This window comes from Macrosteles quadrilineatus, unplaced genomic scaffold (genome assembly GCF_028750875.1).
Source record: "Macrosteles quadrilineatus isolate MER2022 unplaced genomic scaffold, UCM_ALF_1.0 Scaffold_1__1_contigs__length_201487025, whole genome shotgun sequence".
Lineage (NCBI taxonomy): Eukaryota > Metazoa > Arthropoda > Insecta > Hemiptera > Cicadellidae > Macrosteles > Macrosteles quadrilineatus.
The window spans coordinates 187,356,260-187,381,821 of record NW_026542594.1 but is presented as its reverse complement, the minus strand read 5'-3'; the positions used below and the strand labels follow the sequence as shown (position 1 = coordinate 187,381,821).

General features: G+C 47.2%; 1 protein-coding gene across 1 annotated transcript; it reads right to left on the bottom strand.

The window, feature by feature from the left end:
* Positions 1–234: 234 nt before the first annotated feature.
* Positions 235–24,531, bottom strand: LOC128983346 (derlin-2-like). Its single transcript, XM_054402601.1, has 6 exons — positions 24,172–24,531; positions 20,300–20,365; positions 14,816–14,983; positions 14,299–14,421; positions 12,037–12,200; positions 235–454 (listed from the first exon to the last, which is right to left on the bottom strand). The coding sequence occupies exons 1-6, from the start codon at positions 24,265–24,267 to the stop codon at positions 334–336; spliced, it is 738 nt and encodes a 245-aa protein (XP_054258576.1). The 5' UTR covers positions 24,268–24,531; the 3' UTR covers positions 235–333.
* Between the last annotated feature and the right edge of the window lie 1,031 nt (positions 24,532–25,562).

Below are 25,562 nucleotides of genomic sequence, written 5' to 3'. Positions count from 1 at the left end.
GAGCATTATTTAACCCAATAAACATGCTGTAGGTTATGTTATGCAGGACTCCTTCAGTACCTGTTCAGAAAGGTATAATATGATAACTTATACATTTATATTTTTGCACTGATTATAGAACTTGTTTTTTCCCCATGTTTGGTGTGTACCGGTAATCATATAATTTCCTTCATCCTCAAAAACTAACTCTGAATAAAAATATGTAATGTATGAGGTGAGACAAACCAACATAAATGTTTTTAAACTTTTGTTTTATTTTACAATATTAAATCTTAGGGTGGGTACATACATGTTGTGCTCAATAGAAAAAAACAAGAAACTTTGGTATCACAATCACTGGGGAGGTGGGGGTGGAGGGGGAGCATCAGCAGCGCCCCAGGCAAAGCCGCCGGGTCTGTCTTCTGGCATGGGCACATAGTCAGAGTCATCCGCTGGCGCATCAAACAGTGTCTTTCTGGAAATGATCAAAAATTTAGAGGTGTGTTAAATATAGACATGGAGTAAGGCAGGGCAGAATACAGCAATATGTAGGGAGGCATAGGGTAAATCTAGGCCAAGAGTAGGGTACAGCTAGAGCCAGTTGGACAGGGTAGAGTACAGCTGGGGCTAGCAGGGAAGGGAAGGGTACAGCTAGGGCCAGCAGGGCAGGGTAGGGTACAGCTAGGGCCAGTAGGGTAGGGTAGGGTACCGCTAGGGCCAGTAGGGTAGGGTAGGGTACCGCTGGGGCTAGCAGGGCAGGGTAGGTACAGCGGTACAGCTAGGGCCAGTAGGGCAGGATAGGGTGCAGCTAGGGCCAGTAGGGCAGGGTAGGTTCAACTAGGCTAGCAGGGCAGGGTAGGTTCAGCTAGGCTAGCAGGGCAGGGTAGGTACAGCTAGGGCCAGTAGGGCAGGGTAGGTACAGCTAGGGCCGGTAGAGCAGGGTAGGGTACAGCTAGGGCTGGCAGGGCAGGGTAGGTACAGCTAGGGCCGGTAGGGCAGGGTAGGTACAGCTAGGGCTGGCAGGGCAGGGTACGGTACAGCTAGGGCCAGTAGGGCAGGGTAGGGTACAGCTAGGGCTGGCAGGGCAGGGTAGGTACAGCTAGGGCCAGTAGGGCAGGGTAGGTTCAACTAGGCAAGCAGGTCAGGGTAGGTTCAGCTAGGCTAGCAGGGCAGGGTAGGTACAGCTAGGGCCAGTAGGGCAGGGTAGGTACAGCTAGGGCCGGTAGAGCAGGGTAGGGTACAGCTAGGGCTGGCAGGGCAGGGTAGGTACAGCTAGGGCCAGTAGGGCAGGGTAGGTTCAACTAGGCAAGCAGGTCAGGGTAGGTTCAGCTAGGCTAGCAGGGCAGGGTAGGTACAGCTAGGGCCAGTAGGGCAGGGTAGGGTACAGCTAGGACTGGCAGGGCAGGGTAGGTACAGCTAGGGCCAGTAGGGCAGGGTAGGGTACAGCTAGGGCTAGCAGGGCAGAGTAGGTACAGCTAGGGACGGTAGAGCAGGGTAGGGTACAGCTAGGGCTGGCAGGGCAGGGTAGGTACAGCTAGGGCCAGTAGGGCAGGGTAGGGTACAGCTAGGGCTGGCAGGGCAGGGTAGGTACAGCTAGGGCCAGTAGGGCAGGGTAGGTTCAACTAGGCTAGCAGGTCAGGGTAGGTTCAGCTAGGGCCAGTAGGGCAGGGTAGGTACAGCTAGGGCCGGTAGAGCAGGGTAGGGTACAGCTAGGGCTGGCAGGGCAGGGTAGGTACAGCTAGGGCCGGTAGAGCAGGGTAGGGTACAGCTAGGGCTGGCAGGGCAGGGTAGGTACAGCTAGGGCTGGCAGGGCAGGGTACGGTACAGCTAGGGCTAGCAGGGCAGGGTAGGGTAGGGTGCAGCTAGGACCGGTAGAGCAGGGTAGGGTACAGCTAGGGCTGGCAGGGCAGGGTAGGTACAGCTAGGGCCAGTAGGGCAGGGTAGGTACAGTTGGGGTCAGTAGGGCAGGGTAGGTACAGCTAGGGCCAGTAGGGCAGGGTAGGGTACAGCTAGGGCTGGCAGGGCAGGGTAGGGTGCAGCTAGGGCCGGTTTGAGCAGGGTAGGGTACAGCTAGGGCCAGTAGGGCAGGGTAGGGTACAGCTAGGGCTAGCAGGGCAGGGTACGGTACAGCTAGGGCTAGCAGGACAGGGTAGGGTACGGCTAGGCTAGCAGGGCAGGGTAGGGTGCAGCTAGGGCCGGTAGAGCAGGGTAGGGTATCTTTATCCTACCCTGTCCTGCTAGCCCTAGCTGTACAGGGTGCAGCTGGGGCCAGTAACTGGGTAGGGCCAGTTGTAACTAGCTGTACCCTACCCTGCCCTACTGGCCCTAGCTGTACCTACCCTGCCCTGCCAGCCCTAGCTGTACCCTACCCTGCTCTACCGGCCCTAGCTGCACCCTACCCTGCCCTGCTAGCCTAGCTGTACCCTACCCTGCCCTGCCAGTCCTAGTTGTACCCTACCCTGCTCTACCGGCCCTAGCTGTACCTACCCTGCCCTGCCAGCCCTAGCTGTACCCTACCCTGCTCTAACGGCCCTAGCTGTACCTACCCTGCCCTGCTAGCCTAGCTGAACCTACCCTGACCTGCTAGCCTAGTTGAACCTACCCTGCCCTACTGAGTGGCCCTAGCTGTACCTACCCTGCCCTGCCAGCCCTAGCTGTACCCTACCCTCTAGCTGTACCTACCCTGCCCTGCCAGCCCTAGCTGTACCCTACCCTCTAGCTGTACCTACCCTGCCCTGCCAGTCCTAGCTGTACCCTACCCTGCCCTACTGGCCCTAGCTGTGCCTACCCTGCCCTGCCAGCCCTCGCTGTACCCTACCCTGCCCTACTGGCCCTAGCTGTACCTACCCTGCCCTGCCAGTCCTAGCTGTACCCTATCCTGCCCTACTGGCCCTAGATGTACCTACCCTGCCCTACTGGCCCTAGCTGTACCTACCCTGCCCTACTGGCCCTAGCTGTACCTACCCTGCCCTGCCAGCCCTAGCTGTACCCTACCCTGCTCTACCGGCCCTAGCTGTACCTACCCTGCCCTGCTAGCCCTAGCTGTACCCTACCCTGCCCTACTGGCCCTAGCTGTACCTACCCTGCCCTGCTAGCCCTAGCTGTACCTACCCTGCCCTGCCAGTCCTAGCTGTACCCTACCCTGCCCTACTGGCCCTAGCTGTACCTACCCTGCCCTGCCAGCCCTAGCTGTACCCTACCCTGCTCTACCGGCCCTAGCTGCACCCTACCCTGCCCTGCTAGCCCTAGCTGTACCTACCCTGCCCTGCCAGCCTTAGCTGTACCCTACCCAGCTCTACCGGCCCTAGCTGTACCTACCCTGCCCTGCCAGTCCTAGCTGTACCCTACCCTGCTCTACCGTCCCTAGCTGTACCTACTCTGCCCTGCTAGCCCTAGCTGTACCCTACCCTGCCCTACTGGCCCTAGCTGTACCTACCCTGCCCTGCCAGTCCTAGCTGTACCCTACCCTGCCCTACTGGCCCTAGCTGTACCTACTCTGCCCTGCTAGTCCTAGCTGTACCCTACCCTGCCCTACTGGCCCTAGCTGTACCCTACCCAGCCCTACTGGCCCTAGCTGTACCTACCCTGCCCTGCCAGCTCTAGCTGTACCCTACCCTGCTCTACCGGCCCTAGCTGCACCCTACCCTGCCCTGCTAGCCTAGCTGTACCCTACCCTGCTCTACCGTCCCTAGCTGAACCTACCCTGACCTGCTAGCCTAGTTGAACCTACCCTGCCCTACTGGCCCTAGCTGTACCCTACCCTGCCCTACTGGCCCTAGCTGTACCTACCCTGCCCTGCCAGTCCTAGCAGTACCCTACCCTGCTCTACCGTCCCTAGCTGTACCTACTCTGCCCTGCTAGCCCTAGCTGTACCCTACCCTGCCCTACTGGCCCTAGCTGTACCCTACCCTGCCCTACTGGCCCTAGCTGTACCTACCCTGCCCTGCCAGTCCTAGCTGTACCCTACCCTGCCCTACTGGCCCTAGCTGTACCTACCCTGCCCTGCCAGCCCTAGCTGTACCCTACCCTGCTATACCGGCCCTAGCTGTACCTACCCTGCCCTGCCAGCCCTAGCTGTACCCTACCCTGCTCTACCGGCCCTAGCTGCACCCTACCCTGCCCTGCTAGCCTAGCGGTACCCTACCCTGCTCTACCGGCCCTAGCTGTACCCTACCCTGCCCTGCCAGCCCTAGCTGTACCCTACCCTGCCCTGCCAGCCCTAGCTGTACCCTACCCTGCTCTACCGGCCCTAGCTGCACCCTACCCTGCCCTGCTAGCCTAGCTGTACCCTACCCTGCCCTGCCAGCCCTAGCTGTACCCTACCCTGCTCTACCGGCCCTAGCTGTACCTACCCTGCCCTGCCAGCCCTAGCTGTACCCTACCCTGCTCTACCGGCCCTAGCTGTACCGTACCCTGCCCTGCTGGCCCTAGCTGTACCCTACCCTGCCCTACTAGCCCTAGCTGTACCTACCCTGCCCTGCCAGTCCTAGCTGTACCCTACTGGCCCTAGCTGTACCTACCCTGCCCTGCTAGCCCTAGCTGTACCCTACCCTGCCCTACTGGCCCTAGCTGTACCTACCCTGCCCTACTGGCCCTAGCTGTACCTACCCTGCCCTGCCAGCCCTAGCTGTACCCTACCCTGCTCTACCGGCCCTAGCTGTACCTACCCTGCCCTGCTAGCCCTAGCTGTACCCTACCCTGCCCTACTGGCCCTAGCTGTACCTACCCTGCCCTGCTAGCCCTAGCTGTACCTACCCTGCCCTGCCAGTCCTAGCTGTACCCTACCCTGCCCTACCGGCCCTAGCTGTACCTACCCTGCCCTGCCAGCCCTAGCTGTACCCTACCCTGCTCTACCGGCCCTAGCTGCACCCTACCCTGCCCTGCCAGCCCTAGCTGTACCTACCCTGCCCTGCCAGCCTTAGCTGTACCCTACCCAGCTCTACCGGCCCTAGCTGTACCTACCCTGCCCTGCCAGTCCTAGCTGTACCCTACCCTGCTCTACCGTCCCTAGCTGTACCTACTCTGCCCTGCTAGCCCTAGCTGTACCCTACCCTGCCCTACTGGCCCTAGCTGTACCTACCCTGCCCTGCCAGTCCTAGCTGTACCCTACCCTGCCCTACTGGCCCTAGCTGTACCTACTCTGCCCTGCTAGTCCTAGCTGTACCCTACCCTGCCCTACTGGCCCTAGCTGTACCCTACCCAGCCCTACTGGCCCTAGCTGTACCTACCCTGCCCTGCCAGCTCTAGCTGTACCCTACCCTGCTCTACCGGCCCTAGCTGCACCCTACCCTGCCCTGCTAGCCTAGCTGTACCCTACCCTGCTCTACCGTCCCTAGCTGAACCTACCCTGACCTGCTAGCCTAGTTGAACCTACCCTGCCCTACTGGCCCTAGCTGTACCCTACCCTGCCCTACTGGCCCTAGCTGTACCTACCCTGCCCTGCCAGTCCTAGCTGTACCCTACCCTGCTCTACCGTCCCTAGCTGTACCTACTCTGCCCTGCTAGCCCTAGCTGTACCCTACCCTGCCCTACTGGCCCTAGCTGTACCCTACCCTGCCCTACTGGCCCTAGCTGTACCTACCCTGCCCTGCCAGTCCTAGCTGTACCCTACCCTGCCCTACTGGCCCTAGCTGTACCTACCCTGCCCTGCCAGCCCTAGCTGTACCCTACCCTGCTATACCGGCCCTAGCTGTACCTACCCTGCCCTGCCAGCCCTAGCTGTACCCTACCCTGCTCTACCGGCCCTAGCTGCACCCTACCCTGCCCTGCTAGCCTAGCGGTACCCTACCCTGCTCTACCGGCCCTAGCTGTACCCTACCCTGCCCTGCCAGCCCTAACCCTGCCCTGCCAGCCCTAGCTGTACCCTACCCTGCTCTACCGGCCCTAGCTGCACCCTACCCTGCCCTGCTAGCCTAGCTGTACCCTACCCTGCCCTGCCAGCCCTAGCTGTACCCTACCCTGCTCTACCGGCCCTAGCTGTACCTACCCTGCCCTGCCAGCCCTAGCTGTACCCTACCCTGCTCTACCGGCCCTAGCTGTACCGTACCCTGCCCTGCCAGTCCTAGCTGTACCCTACTGGCCCTAGCTGTACCTACCCTGCCCTGCTAGCCCTAGCTGTACCCTACCCTGCCCTACTGGCCCTAGCTGTACCTACCCTGCCCTACTGGCCCTAGCTGTACCTACCCTGCCCTGCCAGCCCTAGCTGTACCCTACCCTGCTCTACCGGCCCTAGCTGTACCTACCCTGCCCTGCTAGCCCTAGCTGTACCCTACCCTGCCCTACTGGCCCTAGCTGTACCTACCCTGCCCTGCTAGCCCTAGCTGTACCTACCCTGCCCTGCCAGTCCTAGCTGTACCCTACCCTGCCCTACCGGCCCTAGCTGTACCTACCCTGCCCTGCCAGCCCTAGCTGTACCCTACCCTGCTCTACCGGCCCTAGCTGCACCCTACCCTGCCCTGCCAGCCCTAGCTGTACCTACCCTGCCCTGCCAGCCTTAGCTGTACCCTACCCAGCTCTACCGGCCCTAGCTGTACCTACCCTGCCCTGCCAGTCCTAGCTGTACCCTACCCTGCTCTACCGTCCCTAGCTGTACCTACTCTGCCCTGCTAGCCCTAGCTGTACCCTACCCTGCCCTACTGGCCCTAGCTGTACCTACCCTGCCCTGCCAGTCCTAGCTGTACCCTACCCTGCCCTACTGGCCCTAGCTGTACCTACTCTGCCCTGCTAGTCCTAGCTGTACCCTACCCTGCCCTACTGGCCCTAGCTGTACCCTACCCAGCCCTACTGGCCCTAGCTGTACCTACCCTGCCCTGCCAGCTCTAGCTGTACCCTACCCTGCTCTACCGGCCCTAGCTGTACCCTACCCTGCTCTACCGGCCCTAGCTGCACCCTACCCTGCCCTGCTAGCCTAGCGGTACCCTACCCTGCTCTACCGGCCCTAGCTGTACCCTACCCTGCCCTGCCAGCCCTAGCTGTACCCTACCCTGCCCTGCCAGCCCTAGCTGTACCCTACCCTGCTCTACCGGCCCTAGCTGCACCCTACCCTGCCCTGCTAGCCTAGCTGTACCCTACCCTGCCCTGCCAGCCCTAGCTGTACCCTACCCTGCTCTACCGGCCCTAGCTGTACCTACCCTGCCCTGCCAGCCCTAGCTGTACCCTACCCTGCTCTACCGGCCCTAGCTGTACCGTACCCTGCCCTGCTGGCCCTAGCTGTACCCTACCCTGCCCTATTAGCCCTAGCTGTACCTACCCTGCCCTGCCAGTCCTAGCTGTACCCTACTGGCCCTAGCTGTACCTACCCTGCCCTGCTAGCCCTAGCTGTACCCTACCCTGCCCTACTGGCCCTAGCTGTACCTACCCTGCCCTACTGGCCCTAGCTGTACCTACCCTGCCCTGCCAGCCCTAGCTGTACCCTACCCTGCTCTACCGGCCCTAGCTGTACCTACCCTGCCCTGCTAGCCCTAGCTGTACCCTACCCTGCCCTACTGGCCCTAGCTGTACCTACCCTGCCCTGCTAGCCCTAGCTGTACCTACCCTGCCCTGCCAGTCCTAGCTGTACCCTACCCTGCCCTACTGGCCCTAGCTGTACCTACCCTGCCCTGCCAGCCCTAGCTGTACCCTACCCTGCTCTACCGGCCCTAGCTGCACCCTACCCTGCCCTGCTAGCCCTAGCTGTACCTACCCTGCCCTGCCAGCCTTAGCTGTACCCTACCCAGCTCTACCGGCCCTAGCTGTACCTACCCTGCCCTGCCAGTCCTAGCTGTACCCTACCCTGCTCTACCGTCCCTAGCTGTACCTACTCTGCCCTGCTAGCCCTAGCTGTACCCTACCCTGCCAGTCCTAGCTGTACCCTACCCTGCCCTACTGGCCCTAGCTGTACCTACTCTGCCCTGCTAGTCCTAGCTGTACCCTACCCTGCCCTACTGGCCCTAGCTGTACCCTACCCAGCCCTACTGGCCCTAGCTGTACCTACCCTGCCCTGCCAGCTCTAGCTGTACCCTACCCTGCTCTACCGGCCCTAGCTGCACCCTACCCTGCCCTGCTAGCCTAGCTGTACCCTACCCTGCTCTACCGTCCCTAGCTGAACCTACCCTGACCTGCTAGCCTAGTTGAACCTACCCTGCCCTACTGGCCCTAGCTGTACCCTACCCTGCCCTACTGGCCCTAGCTGTACCTACCCTGCCCTGCCAGTCCTAGCTGTACCCTACCCTGCTCTACCGTCCCTAGCTGTACCTACTCTGCCCTGCTAGCCCTAGCTGTACCCTACCCTGCCCTACTGGCCCTAGCTGTACCCTACCCTGCCCTACTGGCCCTAGCTGTACCTACCCTGCCCTGCCAGTCCTAGCTGTACCCTACCCTGCCCTACTGGCCCTAGCTGTACCTACCCTGCCCTGCCAGCCCTAGCTGTACCCTACCCTGCTATACCGGCCCTAGCTGTACCTACCCTGCCCTGCCAGCCCTAGCTGTACCCTACCCTGCTCTACCGGCCCTAGCTGCACCCTACCCTGCCCTGCTAGCCTAGCTGTACCCTACCCTGCTCTACCGGCCCTAGCTGTACCCTACCCTGCCCTGCCAGCCCTAGCTGTACCCTACCCTGCCCTGCCAGCCCTAGCTGTACCCTACCCTGCTCTACCGGCCCTAGCTGCACCCTACCCTGCCCTGCTAGCCTAGCTGTACCCTACCCTGCCCTGCCAGCCCTAGCTGTACCCTACCCTGCTCTACCGGCCCTAGCTGTACCTACCCTGCCCTGCCAGCCCTAGCTGTACCCTACCCTGCTCTACCGGCCCTAGCTGTACCGTACCCTGCCCTGCTGGCCCTAGCTGTACCCTACCCTGCCCTACTAGCCCTAGCTGTACCTACCCTGCCCTGCCAGTCCTAGCTGTACCCTACTGGCCCTAGCTGTACCCTACCCTGCTCTACCGGCCCTAGCTGTACCGTACCCTGCCCTGCTGGCCCTAGCTGTACCCTACCCTGCCCTACTGGCCCTAGCTGTACCTACCCTGCCCTGCCGGCCCTAGCTGTACCCTACCCTTCTCTACCGGCCCTAGCTGTACCTACCCTGCCCTGCTAGCCCTAGCTGTACCCTACCCTGCCCTACTGGCCCTAGCTGTACCTACCCTGCCCTGCTAGCCCTAGCTGTACCTACCCTGCCCTGCCAGCCCTAGCTGTACCCTACCCTACCCTACCGGCCCTAGCTGTACCTACCCTGCCCTGCTAGCCCTAGCTGTACCCTACCCTGCTCTACTGGCCCTAGATGTACCTCCCTTGCCCTGCTATCCCCAGCTGCACCCTACCCTGCCCTGCTAGCCTAGCTGTATCCTACCCTGTCCTGCTAGCCCTACAGGCCCCAGCTGTACCCTACCCTGCCCTGCCAGCCCTAGCTGTACCCTACCCTACCCTACCGGCCCTAGCTGTACCTACCCTGCCCTGCCAGCCCTAGCTGCACCCTACCCTGCCCTGCTAGCCCTAGCTGTACCTACCCTGCCCTGCCAGCCTTAGCTGTACCCTATCCAGCTCTACCGGCCCTAGCTGTACCTACCCTGCCCTGCCAGTCCTAGCTGTACCCTACCCTGCTCTACCGTCCCTAGCTGTACCTACTCTGCCCTGCTAGCCCTAGCTGTACCCTACCCTGCCCTACTGGCCCTAGCTGTACCTACCCTGCCCTGCCAGTCCTAGCTGTACCCTACCCTGCCCTACTGGCCCTAGCTGTCCCTGCTAGTCCTAGCTGTACCCTACCCTGCCCTACTGGCCCTAGCTGTACCCTACCCAGCCCTACTGGCCCTAGCTGTACCTACCCTGCCCTGCCAGCCCTAGCTGTACCCTACCCTGCTCTACCGGCCCTAGCTGCACCCTACCCTGCCCTGCTAGCCTAGCTGTACCCTACCCTGCTCTACCGTCCCTAGCTGAACCTACCCTGACCTGCTAGCCTAGTTGAACCTACCCTGCCCTACTGGCCCTAGCTGTACCCTACTCTGCCCTACTGGCCCTAGCTGTACCTACCCTGCCCTGCCAGTCCTAGCTGTACCCTACCCTGCTCTACCGTCCCTAGCTGTACCTACTCTGCCCTGCTAGCCCTAGCTGTACCCTACCCTGCCCTACTGGCCCTAGCTGTACCCTACCCTGCCCTACTGGCCCTAGCTGTACCTACCCTGCCCTGCCAGTCCTAGCTGTACCCTACCCTGCCCTACTGGCCCTAGCTGTACCTACCCTGCCCTGCCAGCCCTAGCTGTACCCTACCCTGCTCTACCGGCCCTAGCTGCACCCTACCCTGCCCTGCTAGCCTAGCTGTACCCTACCCTGCTCTACCGGCCCTAGCTGTACCCTACCCTGCCCTGCCAGCCCTAGCTGTACCCTACCCTGCCCTGCCAGCCCTAGCTGTACCCTACCCTGCTCTACCGGCCCTAGCTGCACCCTACCCTGCCCTGCTAGTCTAGCTGTACCCTACCCTGCCCTGCCAGCCCTAGCTGTACCCTACCCTGCTCTACCGGCCCTAGCTGTACCTACCCTGCCCTGCCAGCCCTAGCTGTACCCTACCCTGCTCTACCGGCCCTAGCTGTACCGTACCCTGCCCTGCTGGCCCTAGCTGTACCCTACCCTGCCCTACTAGCCCTAGCTGTACCTACCCTGCCCTGCCAGTCCTAGCTGTACCCTACTGGCCCTAGCTGTACCTACCCTGCCCTGCTAGCCCTAGCTGTACCCTACCCTGCCCTACTGGCCCTAGCTGTACCTACCCTGCCCTACTGGCCCTAGCTGTACCTACCCTGCCCTGCCGGCCCTAGCTGTACCCTACCCTTCTCTACCGGCCCTAGCTGTACCTACCCTGCCCTGCTAGCCCTAGCTGTACCCTACCCTGCCCTACTGGCCCTAGCTGTACCTACCCTGCCCTGCTAGCCCTAGCTGTACCTACCCTGCCCTGCCAGTCCTAGCTGTACCTTACCCTGCCCTACTGGCCCTAGCTGTACCTACCCTGCCCTGCCAGCCCTAGCTGTACCTACCCTGCCCTGCTAGCCCTAGCTGTACCCTACCCTGCTCTACTGGCCCTAGATGTACCTCCCTTGCCCTGCTATCCCCAGCTGCACCCTACCCTGCCCTGCTAGCCTAGCTGTATCCTACCCTGTCCTGCTAGCCCTACAGGCCCCAGCTGTACCCTACCTTGTCCTGCTAGCCTAGCTGTACCCTACCCTGCCCTACTGGCCCTAGCTGTCCTACCCTGTCCTGCTAGCCCTAGCTGGCACAAGGTCCACAGCCCTACCACAAGGTCCTACCCTTCCCTCCTGGCCCTAGCGTTACCCTACCCTGCCCTGCTAGCCTAGCCGTAGCTACCCTGCCCTGTATCCTACACTACAGGCCCTAACTGCACCCTACCCTTTCTTGCTAGCTAGATTGTCCCACCTGCTGTATCAGATGCACACTAAATACCTGCTCTACCCTATTCTACAATGCTTCCCGACCTGAAGACCCTGTAATGCTGACCCCCCAGTAGCACAGCTGTACCCGTTTATCAATTTATTTAGATTATAAGTACCATAAACTGTCCCACCCCAATACCCCAAAATGCCCCAATACCCTACACTACCCCTGTACCACCCCAATATCCTTTCCCACCTATAGCCCTAGTACCCTACACTGCTCCCCCCCCCTTTAGCCCCAGTACCGTCCCACCTCCCACCTATAGCCCCAATACTCTACACTGTCCCACTTATAGCCGCAATACCCTACACTGTCCTATTTGCCCCAATACTCTACACTGTCCCACTTATAGCCGCAATACCCTACACTGTCCCACCTAGCCCCAATACTCTACACTGTCCCACCTATAGCCCCAGTACCCTTCACTGTCCCACCTATAGCCCCAATACTGTCCCACCTATATCCCCAGAATCATACACAGTCCCACCTATAGCCCCAGTCCTACACTGTCCCACCTATAGCTTCAATACCCCACCGATAGCCCCAATACCCTACACTGAGTAAATTTAGCCCAAAAATTGTCTTGGTCTAAAATACATAAATTTTAACATGCATCTATCAGTGACTTTGAAAATAAGTGCTACTCACAAGATCTGAGGAGTCTTGAGAATTCTAAATCCTCCGTTTTGGTGTGGAAAGACATCCTCTAAGAAGTAGTAGCAATGTCCGACAATCATCCCCATAAGGTCCACCCAGATAGGGTTGCCCAGCAGAACTGAGAATCCCAGCAGCACCCAGGGTAGGTACGGAGCCTGGACATACATACATCACAGCTGGAGTTGCACAATACATGCTGAATTACTACACATATTAGGCCTACTTAGCAAAAAACCTCAGTTACATGGTCATTTATACTGATGATTTAAGAGTTTTCAACAAATCCTTATACAATAAAATATTGTAAACTTGTTACTTTGTGTTTGTATACTGTACACAGGGTGGATCAGCTGAAGTATAGCTGACATTTTTTATCATGAAAGTTAACTTAATGGGCACTCTCCAGTTATTGAATACATGAAACATAACATATTTAACATATTGATTCTATTGTTTCCAAAATGGCATTTAAAATTGTCTTTTTAGAATTGTATGTGTCAGTACATACAATTTAAATAGACTTATTTATTCTTTGTATCTTCTCTCTAAACATACTTGCTTTACAGTGCTGAATGTACGTCCGCAATCCAACGCTGTAAGCTAAAAATGTCAAAAATAAAAACGTCGCATTTACATTCAAAATAAAATATTGGTGTTCCAGAAATAATATTAAGTTGACCGCCATAATGCTCAGCCGCCACCGGCTTTGGCGCGGAGTATAGTATGTCATAAAACTAGGGTTTTTACCTATTCCACAAGGTTAATAACTCCACGTGACCTGACCATCCTCAATGGTTTCAATGGAACATTGACTGGTACACTCAAAAGACTGAGGAAATTATATATATCGGCTAGTGTTAAAATCTCACCTCTCAAAAACAGTAAAAATTAATATGTTAAGTCTGCTAACTACTATAGTACTTCAATCATGCTGAAAAGATAAGAGGTGTTATTTGACAGAATTACGTTCTCTCTGGGAATGTTAATTAACAGGTTGTGAAAAAAAATTTTTAAATTTTACTCTAGAAGTCCTTGTTGTATAGTAGTAATGGTACAAATTTCATAATGGATTCTTAATTTCTTTTTGGGGAACATGGCAACAGGACCTATGCACGGCAGTTTTGGCCCAAAAACAATCTTTTTTTTATTTAAAATTCTATTTTTTTAGTGGACCATTTTAAAATATCACTTTTTTCCTTTGGGATCATTAAAAGTATGAAAAGTAATTTTAAAATTCAATAATCCAACAAATTTTAGAAGTAGGGTGTTTTTTTAAGATTAAATGTGATTTTTGAAAAACACTTAAGAGTGTCTAGTAGATAAAAATTCTTTCAAATCTTTGCTATGACCGTTAAAAAAACAACATGTTTTTCTCAAAAAAGGGGTATTTAAGGGAAAATTTTTGGGAGGGTTGTGATTTGAAAGTGTAACTTTGGATTTACTGGGTGGTTTGGGACCGAGACGGACCTCCATAAAAAATTTCAGATCCCTAGCTATTCTAGAAGTGGACCTGATCAGTGAGTCTAAAGTACGTGGTCTGATTCACCCTTTATAGCTGTTTAACAAACACAATTCTAGTAAAAGTTATTCTAAAAAAGAATATACCACGCAATAGAAAGACCTAACAGTAAATCTAAAAGTTAATATTAAGATTTAGTGCTACCAACAAGTATGAACTACTTCAGTGATAACCTCTCATTCGCTATACAAGAATGATAACATATGCACATTTGTGGGGTTAGAGCTGCTCCTAACATGTGGATTAAAATCCAATAGGATTTTTATTTGCCCTTTGGATTATAGATGTAGATAGCCTATGGTAAACCACTGTTGGGTCCGTCTCCTAAGCCAAGGTTATTGTTCACCGATGCGGCTGGTCGTTATTACTGCTGTTAGAGTTCACATTCAATAAGAAAAAAATGTTCTTTGATATTATTATGTAAACTTAAATAACATTTGTATGAAATTTTTTATGAAAATTTTAAAACAAAATATCGCGCAGATGTATTCGTAATTTTGAATTATTTCTAAAATATTGCTATTTGACGTACAGTAGTAGGAAATTAATTCTAAAACTATTTGTTGCTATTGGACTCCGTTAGTGCAGCAGTAATGAAGGATTGGACGCAGCAAAGGTGAAAATGCCCGTTTTGAGACACAACACCAACTCAGGAGCCCTCAGTGTTACAATTCAAGTTCTATTAATACAATTTAAACTACAGAATATAATGTTATAAAACTGTTAAAACTCACATTGAAATTAAGGATCCCGAAGAAGCTCATTCTTGTGAATGGATTCCTTCTTGACCAAATGTAGACAAGCATTATCGTAAATGCTTGGCCGAGAAACAACAAGTTGATGAAAAATGCAAAAATCTGTTGACAAGTTAAGGAATGGGATATAGTTTGACTAAGTTATCAAAACCTACTAATTGCTCAACAAAAATATAAATTAAAATAAATTTGTAGATTGTGTCAAACGCAGTTGAAAAGAACTACTTTGTTAAGTTCAAGCAGTATTTGAACATATGATCATTTTAAGATTATATTGAAAACATGTTTTAGTTTCAAATTATAAAATTGTCTCTACAAAATAAAAACTCTACTTTAATAATCTATGGCTCACTGTCGAGTAAAATGTTTAAAGCTCTATTATTGGTAATTCAAAAGTTTTGTTTTTCTAGATGCTCTGACTTTTATTTGTTAAAGGGGGGCAGGCTTGTACCACCCCTAGCTTTGTTATAGTAATGAATGCCAATTAAAAGGATACAATCATGCATACACCTCCAAATAAAAACATGAGAACAAAATCAGCTGTCTTTCCTCTGAAAGATCCTTCCTCCAACATTCTGCAGTAGCGGTACGTGAAGATCATGTTGAAGATGAAATTGAACCCGATTGTCCCGAAGAACAAAAATGTCGTTACAAGCCTCCAAACCTAAAAAAGGAAATAGTTACATTAGGTACTACTGTTACAAGTTACAAAAAAAATATTTTTTAGCTCTTTGTAATTTATTGAGGGGAAATTGTTTTATGAGTTAAGGCTCCATGGACTTTTAAGTATTTAATCAATTTTAAGTAGTCAACTACAACTCAACAGGTTTGCACTTTATATGTGTAACGAAAATTCAACACCTAAACCACCCCGCCCTGGTCTTCAAGACTGAGAAGAGGAGCAAGAAAACATTATATTATATAAATTAGAGATAGCTCAATCGTCCAAACTAATGCTTTATGTATGCAAACCACCAAATTGAGAAATGATTATTATTGATCAAATAATAATACTTTTATACTATGTATACACATCCGCCTTTCCCGAAGAAGCGCAGGATATCTAGGAGTCAACTGTGGGAGTCTTAATTAAATCTCAGTCAACTATAAAATAGTGACTCCAGACTTTAAATTACTGCCCTAACCTGCGGGCCAGATTTTTTTTTTTTTTTACCAAGCCTATTGAACTAAACATACCCATAGACCAATCTTTTCTATTAATTTTTCTGATCAATTAGAATCTAATTTATTTACATTAAATTTCAAATAAACTTGCAATCATGTATTTTATTTAATAACAGTAGTTTTGCTTTCTGGTTAATCACTTACTTTGTTGTATGTATTATTGATGGGTTTCCATTAGTATGTCAATTTTTGTCCATGATATAAAACACAATAAATGTTATAATAAACAAACACACACATCTCACTTGAAGAGGACTGGGTCAACTAAAACATCAATGCCCATAGAAGTTTATGTCTAAAAAAATGCTGCTAGTTTTATGGAAAAAATCACCCACATGGTAAACACTGGAACAGCATATATAAGGGCTATTCCATCAGACCTACAACTAACAACCAAATAAACCTTAAATTTGTAACAAGCCGGATGTTGGTGTCAACAATAGTCCACGAAAAATCCTTACGTCAACCATAGTTGACGCTGGTCTGTGGTGAAGGAATTTTTTAACATGTCAGTACCGGTAGTGAAAATGTTAAACCAGCACTGCCAGCAACTCATACAAACATATGCATTATCAGTTCTACTATTAAGGACAACTAGGGCACCTGTTGCTTGAGCAATTGCAAAGTATTACAGGCGTTATTTCAAAACGAATAACAGTCATAATTTCCAATTACTTGAAAGAGTCAACTCAAAGATAATGTAATCAATCATTGTGGGAGCAGTGGTGCTGTAGGCTTAAGTCTGATGTATTTTAGATAGAACAATTACAATTTAAAAAGAATCTGAATTGGGTTTGCAAACATATAAAGACAAACCAAAGTTTCAAACCGGGGAGACAATGGGTGTAGTGAATAAAACCTTGCATCTACTGGTTATAAGGTAAACCTTTCTTGAACCAAGTTAATAAACCCTGCCTAGGGTAGCTAGGTGGAACAAATTGTGACAAACCAAGCCAATGCCATGGCTGATTCTAAACTTATAGGTTGCTACAAGTTGCTGGATTGGTTTCTAGTTGTTACTGATTTCCCTCCCCAGAGGTGGCGTTATCTTACTGACTCCAATAGTTTATAGAACACTATACACTTTGTAAGTATATAGAAGTGTCTCTGAGAATGATTATTTAGAGTTGATTATATAAACTGATCTATGTTTTTGTAAAATTTTCTTGCAGTTGGTAATATCTAAATGAACAACTGTTAATGAGGCAGAAAACAAACACAAACATGGGATTAAGTAATTGCTATTGAGCTTTTCAATACAATTGAACAAGCAGGTAATATTTTAGTCAGTTAAATTTGGTACTACTGAACATAGTTTTAAAATAGAAACAGACATTAAAAGCCACACAATATAAGTCTATATAATAAAAGCAGAGGGAAAGATACTTTTACGAATAGGTTTGGACAAAGTCCTATGTTATAATAGTACCTAACATAGTCTTAGTAGGCCCGGTTCACACAAGCAACAAATCTAGCGAGTGTAACTAGAATTGTCGCAGCCCAGCGACATAACAGCTCACTTGATTATTCTACTGCACCTGGTATGACTTGAGCAAATGAGCATTGACAACTGATGTTCTCAACATCAATGGTAAGTAACCGATGTTTTTGTTGCATAGATAACTTGGACAATAATAATGGTTTTTTGACAATTATTGATGTTTTACTGCAGCTAAAATAATGAAATTAAGATAATAATGACCAATTAAACTATGTGAAGGCAAATATCTAAGAAACAAGCATGCATGAGGGCACACTAAAAAGCTTGAACTTAAAATATGCTAGGATCCAACCATTTATCAGGGTTAGGACGCACAACAATACTGTGAGCCAAAATAATTTCAAGCTTGGATGTTGTTGTGGCAACAACGTTGAACAGCCGTTTGGTCCAGTTCTGAGTACAAGTAAGTGAGGGTTTGAGAATCATTTATAAGAACAAACCTATAATGATTTTTGTCACTAGAAACAAGATTTTTACCTGAAAAGTTCTTAAAGCCGGGTTTTCCTAGGCGCGGAAGTGGAGAGCGGAGAGAGGAACGCGGAGAGCGGACTCCTTTTGTCTTAGGTAATTTAATGTAACTGTTTTCCTAGAAGCGGAGCGGAACACGCCTAGGAACACACGCGGTTTTCCGCGCCTAGGAAAATCCAGCTTTAAGTAGTCAATCACATAAATAATGAGCTTGTATTATTTAATTTTTTTTTACCTTGAAAAAAAAAAACAGACTGGAGGTAACATAAATCAATAGGCAACTCAGTTCATTATAACCTAAACTTTACCTTACCTTGATAAACTAACAGCAAAGGACTTGTAAATTTACAAACTCGCTTTCTTCCTCAAATGGCTTTTCTACTGTCATCTAACAGGATTTTGAGATATTACAAAAGTTAGGGTTGCTTAGGTTAGAACATTTTATTACATAGTTTAGCAAGGGTGAAGATATTACACTATAGTCATCAGGGCTATGTTGGACTTAGCCAAGTTAATAACTGACCTGTCTGCGATGCTCGGTTGCATTTTTAAATGCCTTTGGAAATATGTGTATTTTGAAGTGTACATTAACTAACTAATTTAATGGACCTTTTTGCCTCTTCTCATATTTTCTTTTACAATCAAGTTTATTTACTCACTGTTTGATGGAGCAAGCAAAAATGTTCATACACAAAATTAGCTACGATTGATTAGCAAATTTTTATGAGTGCAGAAAATGGTCACACAGTTATATTCTGATAAAAGTCTAGGTTTTTAGTGCTATAGAATCATTATAGGTTCCCAATAAATATGTTACTTTAGCTGGATCCCTTCCCCACTCTAATTTGAAATTGAAATTATTTTCATATTTTATTGATTTAAGGGGTCCGGGTCTTGGGTCAGGTACAGGCGGAACCACAAACGGACAATGTAGTAAAGAGACTCTAGCCAAATCAGGCGTTACTTTGTTTCTAGGCTTAGTTGATATACCAGCCACTAAAAAGCCGTCAGAAAATTTAGCTGAGGACAGTATTTATTATATTGGGTTTACCTATGTTATTGTTGCCTGAGTTCTTGTAGGTAACATTTGTGTGTCACCCTGTGCATTTTGCCTTCTTATGCATCACTAACACTATAGTCACACACTTCTTATCACTAACACTATAGTCTATATTTTTTTTAAATATGTACGTAGGTACATAAAATAGTATAGCAATCGGGTTGATCACAGGCAGAGAAATTACAGCTTGGATGAACAAATCAAAAAGATAAGAACATAATAACATCCATAGACATTAAAAACGGATACAAGCCTAATAAAATAATCTACACTATAATGAACATGATGAAAAGAAAACAAAAACCAGTACAGTTGCCAAAAATAACAACCAGACAGATATCAACCCACCAAGATACGTATCCATCAACTATACAGGTAAAATCAGTAGGGTTTTAAAAAGCCTGATGCACACCTGCTTACAAAGTTGTAAAACCTAACACCATTCCAAATTACATAATTTCTGAGGGAGATGTGTGTAAATTTCCTTTAAACCACAATTTAACAACCAATACATAGGCTACACCAACAATCAACAGACAATTTATCAACAATTAGAGAACATAATTAGTCATCATAACTTCACAAAAATGGTAGCCAAACACCTAGAACAAAATCCAGCTCAAACAAAAACTTTTCCTGATTCCCTCACGATTCTGAAGAAAAGCCAAAGTACAAGAAAGCTTTACAAAGCTTATGTATATTGGAAAGCTACCAAATATACAAATGTGTAGTAAATGGATGGAACAAAAAAGAAAACTAACCAGCTCTATCAATAAAAGAGACTGAAACTAACCAAAACTGGAAACACAGCAACTAACCGGCAACACAACATAGATCAAAGCACCCACTTTAAACCAGGAAAGTCCAAACTACTCTCAACTGTTAAATCAGCCCAAATGCCTAACACCCCAGTCCAAGAAATGAAACGGAGGAAGAAAGACCTTTTGCTGTGACTCCACCGAGTGTCTAACATGTTGTCCGATTGACCCGACTGCGGTACTAGTGACAGCGTATGTGTACAATCTTGTATATATAGACTATAGTTTTAGTGACAAGAAGATAAATTCATAAGAAGACCCACGCCAAATAGGGAAACATAAACTTCTTACATAAAAGAGCTCAACAAAGGTACATCTACTAATATAGTTAATTTAAGTAACTGCGATGACAAACACAAAACAGCTTTTTAATGGTTGTAATCACAGAATCATCTGCAAAGATGTACAATTATGATATTCCTGCAACTCGGCTACTCCTGATACTGTAGGCAATCTGTTACGATTTTGCTGTGATCGAAGAAGATTAGGATGATTATCTCCCTGCTACCATAGACCCCGATAACATAGGCATAATTTAAACACTATTATCATTTAGTTTGACAAATAGGCCTACTCTTACCTAACCCTTATGACCAGACACCCTTTATATCGATAAATTAAATTTAAGTTTATTCTTAATACAACCCCATGGGGAGCTGGTGTAGTGGTTAGAGCGGGACTTCAGTCCCTGAGGTCCCGGGATCCCCGCCAAGTCACCAATGGATTTGATCTAAGTGATAATGCCGCAACCCCTAGGTCTAGCCTTAAGTAATGTGAAAAACAATCCCAGGCTCGTGCCTAGCGTCCTAGGACAAAAAAAAATACAACCCCATGACTTTCAGGTTGTTTTCACCCCCTCCCACCCCTCTTAAAACGATTAAAGTATAAACATACCTGTTAAAACAGCTTAACCAGCAACGTGAATGTTAATCAAACTTTAGTACTCACCTGCCATTGTTTTAATATTAGAATCGGGTTGAAATAAAGCTGAAAAGGAGAAACCAGGTCCAATTGCTGAAACATACATTAAAGGTTCAAGATTAAAGGCTAATCGTTGAAACATGATTAAATTAAACTTTAGTTAGTTTTTCAATGGGTGAACAGAACACTGAAATGTAGCTATGAGACTAGGCTACACCATTGTTCCCAGAGGAATAAAGCCCTGTTTACACGACCCGATTTTGGGACCTTAAATCGGGCCCGATCAATGTCGGCCTTGAAATCATATCGTGTAAACACGTGCTCCTGGTCACGATTTGGCTGGCCATCAGGTAGGGAGGTCGGGAAGGATTTCCATCGGATTTAGGGAGGAAGGGTGGGGATAGCTCACTTCCGCTGGGAACGGATGTGAATTCCGAAGCTCTACACCAGGCAATTCTCTCAGTACAACCTTGATATGAGTGTCTGAGTTGTCTTTCAAGTTTTTTTTGTGGTTTTGAGATGACGGAATCCACAGAAGGAAATAAAAGTGTACAAATCTTACAATCTGTTGTGGGACACTTCTCAAGCTTTATATTTACACTTGAAAAAACTTCCAAAAAACAACTTTTATAATTCTACTAATGACGTTCTCCAACGAAGGAAAGCTGAGCTCAGAACGGGCGCAGAGAACGGGTTGTGTAAACACAACGCTCTGTCGACCGGGTGGAACAGGAAAGGGCGGTCGGGACCAGGAACAGGAAAGGGCAGTCGGGAACGGGTTGTGTAAAAAAGGCTTAATGTAGGCATACAGACTTGCTAAAAAATAAAAAATAATTTAAAATTAGGGTAAAAATTAGGGTAGTCATAGATTAATTAATACAATTACAATTATAGACTAATGTAACTTAATTGTACAAATTTACCTTGTCATGTAATACAACTTGTATAAATCGGTTCTAGGCTACTTGTTTCACTGTTAATGTGGTAACTATGACTTACTACATTAGATTTGAACAATACCCTAGGGCTATACATTGTTATTAACTGACCCTAGGTCATTTAACCACAGAAAACATACTAATATAACCCAGAATGCTAACCGCATGGTAAAAAGCGTTAAGTACTCGGAGAGAGCTTTGCCTGTCAATTAGTAGGCAGCGCCACCAGCATGCAATGCACCAGCATAGCTGCCTACGAATTGACAGGCAAAGCTCTCTTCGAGTACTTAACGCCTTTTACCATGCGGTTAGCATTCTGGGTTATAGTAGTATGCTTTCTGTGATTTAACTGATCTCTACAATAGGCCTACGTGGATTACTATACATGACCAGGTAGTTTAATTTAATTTAAATGACTTGATTGACTTATTTTTATTCTCTTCTCTTCAATTTCGTATTTTCATTTCAGGTTCAGTATAGTTGTACAAGAAGTAACAGTTAGTCCGTTCTGTAATTCCGTAATGCGGCAAGCAGTAGCAGACTAGAATAGAAGGTAGATAAAGGAAATCAAAACAACAAATTATCTTAAGTTACCTTAGTTAATATTCGTGGCCTCGGAGACATTTTTGCACTGTTATTTCCTGGTAAAAAGTGAAGCTTCTACTTTAATTAGGCTACTTACAATTAACGTAATATATCAAGTATCTGGAGAGAACATTTCATACGCTTATAAATAGGATAGGTCAAAAAAACAAAGTAGGCCCTACTACGGGTAAATAAAACTTAAAACAGCCGTAACTCCGTTAATATTTGAGAGCGTGAAAAAATTTTTGCACCATTATTTTCAGCTAAAAATCTAGTTCCTAGTGATATATAAATCTATATAGCCTAGGTTCCCATGGTCACGTTCGTCGTAATAAATACCCTTCGTCTTTATCAAACCTAACCTCCGAAGTCGGGATGTGATGACTTTCGCTTCTAGCAGCATGGTCTTATCACTCCATAGAGTACTTTATCTTTAGGTTAAACCATTGACTATACACCAACTAGACATTCCACCCCCATGTTAAAGTTGTAGCCAGGTTTTTAATCAAATTTGTCTTAGTTTATGTGAGCCAGCCTAAATTACTGATTTCTGCCGATGACATGAAGGTTTTTACTAAGCCAAACTGATGGAATGACTTATTATGAGCTATATAGCAACTGTTGTGACCCAGCAACTAGGTCAGTAACGAAAAATAAGGCACAAAATACAGTTTTAGATACTAGCGCAATCTGTGACTGGCTCACACAACTACATTCTTTTTTAGTAAAAAATTGGCGACAGCTGATCCATATAGATGGGATGTCTTCTTCTGTATCCAATAGTCAATGACTAACCTAACAAACCGAATGAAATAGACCTAATCGATACATCGAATAATCTAAATATCCATATGTTTCATTCAAATGAGTGTAGTAGGCCTACGGATACTTACTAAAGTGCAGCCAATTAGCCTAATACGATTGTTTTAAGCAATGGACTTCTGTCCAATATTTTGAAAAATCATAAAAGAGCACATTTTCTTTTACTGTTTTGAACAACAAAATAACCTTAAACTTGTATTTGGCCATGTGTCAAATTGTGTTATCTGAGGAGTGAATGCTGACCAGGGGGCTCTTAACTTTTACCTAGAAAGGCCAGTTTGAACTTCCAGAAACAGAATCAACGAAACCTTTAGTTTAGGCTTAGAGGCCTTTAACCCTCCGAGTGTCCATAGTTTAGGCCTTAATGTCCACCTATTTTTGGCCCCTTTGCAAGGTTTTATTAAAACGGATCTGAGAAGCTTAAAACAATGTTAATTCTAATGTTCTATATACCATTTTGTTTGGAAAATCATGGGCTTCAATATTATATATAAAACATAAGGAACATTTTTTCAAAAAAATATTTTTAGGTAAAAAAAAATATAATTTCGAAAATTTTCAAAAAAAAAATAAGTTCGCGCTCAATGAAATTGTATAAATTATAGGCCTATAAATATTTGAAAATAGCCACTTTGTTCTAAATTTAATGAGGATTACAAATATATAATCATATAGCGAGGTAAGTTATCAAATAAATAAGTTATGAGCGAAAAACGGATTTCAGTACATAGCGTTTAGCTAAGAATGCATAGCCTAACCATAGCTAGGAATCTGGCTGATAATTTACATCAATATCACTACCTACTTCTTCAGGATCATCAACCAGCACTTCAAAACCACTTAAATCTTCTTATAATGCACCACGTATATCACTACTTTTGATTTTTAACACTAAAACAATGATAAACGTAATAAAACACATCAGTCATCGGTCCGGGGGAACCTAGCTGTTTACAAATACACGCACGTCAGCTGTCTGCTACAATATTTTCGGAACTAAAATGAATAGCGCTTAGAGACAGACCTCTGCAGAAAGCTTAGAATATTACGGAAAGAACGATACCTAACTCGATCCAGTTCAATCCGATTCAGTCAGTCATAGAGCCTTCGCCGTAAACGATGTTTGTGCGTCTTAAAAGCGACGCGTGACCCTACACAAAGTGTGTTGTGCGTCGTTTTTATGACGCGTGACACTCGGAGGGTTATCGTATTAAAAGCCCTGAATTTTAGAGATGATATGAACACAAATCAGTAAGAATACCGTAGGCATACAAGTAGGCCAAAATGAGCCAAGTAGAATCACTCAGCCAAAATGAGCCAAGTAGAATCACTCATTGGAAATTATATTTATAAAGTCCTTAACTTATCTTGTGTAGGATGGATAAGTTATGAGTCTAAGTTAACTTCGTCTAGACTTAATATTAACATAAATAATAACTATGATAGTTACTATTTATCAGATCCATTTACTTAAATGAGACTTAGGCCTACACATTCGATCTAAATTTACTAACTTAGGCCCTACAAATTAGGTAAGTTAAAGCCTATACTTACGACTGCTAAGGTTGTGATTACGCATGCCGTTGTATATGCTCTAGTGACAACTGGTATTTGTTGGTACTCTTGACGTAAAAAGGTATGGTATTCCATTATCAAACGAATGAATTAACATATCACAATAATTATGCTGATGAAGGAAAATTTCTAATACTTTTAGAGGTTAACACTCATTAAATGTGTCAGGGGATTTTCACTACATCACAAACCATATGAAAAAAATCATAAAGTAAAAATATTTCGGATAAGAAACTTGTTATAAGTATCACTTTTTTGGAATGGGTACTAATTAATTAATTTGTACATAACACGTCCATAAACAATTAGGAATCACACATACACAGCACAGCAGTTTTGTTGTTGTTCAATGTTGGTTGATGACAAATTGAAAAAAAAACCAAAACACAGCCAACTGTAGACAGCTGATTGGTTAGTGTACTCATAGAGAATTATTATAGCATAGACTAAAGCTGGGTTTTCCTAGACGCGGAGTCGGCCAGCGGAGAGCGGACAACGGAGAGCGGAATTGAAATTAACATGGCATTCCGCTCCGCTGCTAGGAAAACAGTAACATTAAATTACCTAAGACAAGCTGAGTCCGCTCTCCGTTGTCCGCTCTCCGCTGGCCGACTCCGCGTCTAGGAAAACCCAGCTTAAGCAAGGGAGTATGTTTTATCTATAGTTTCATGCTCTCATATCGGTATAAAAATATAAATATAAGTAATACGTTGTAATACTTCCCTTCGGTATACTAGGGTATAAATTAACCTAAATAAACGTAATTTTAAATTATGTTGTACCATCACCCCATTCCCGTTTTGGACCGTGGTTGTGGTAACACTTAACCATTGATTTAAATGAACAAATTGTATACTACTGCACTTTATTGTAAAATGGCGCATTGCCATAAATAAATATAAACAATTAATCAGCTTTGTGACAGAGATATAAAATTTTCTTCAGTTACGAGTATAAAAATAGGGTTAACTAATTTTATTTATAGATGATTCCATAGATTAAATTATTTTTCAATGATTTAATTACAATCTATGATGATACTTTTAATTGAAATGACGACCATACGAAAGTGTAGGTATTTTAAGCCATATATGGATGATGAAGATTTGTTGATTCTGCTCTGATTCTGATCCATAGGGTACAATGATTTCTGTCATTTTTTTTGTTGGAGCTCTCGATTCTTCTTAAGACCTGGGATATGATGTGCTTTTGCACCTTTTGCTTGGTCTGCTAGCATAAATAATGTATAATTAATGTGCATATTTTTAATTTTAACTAGGTGATTGGGGGGGGTCCTACCTACACGCTCCTACCTAAATACATAAAGCAATGAGCCGATTCCTAGTTGGTACCAGCATGATAGTCAACCT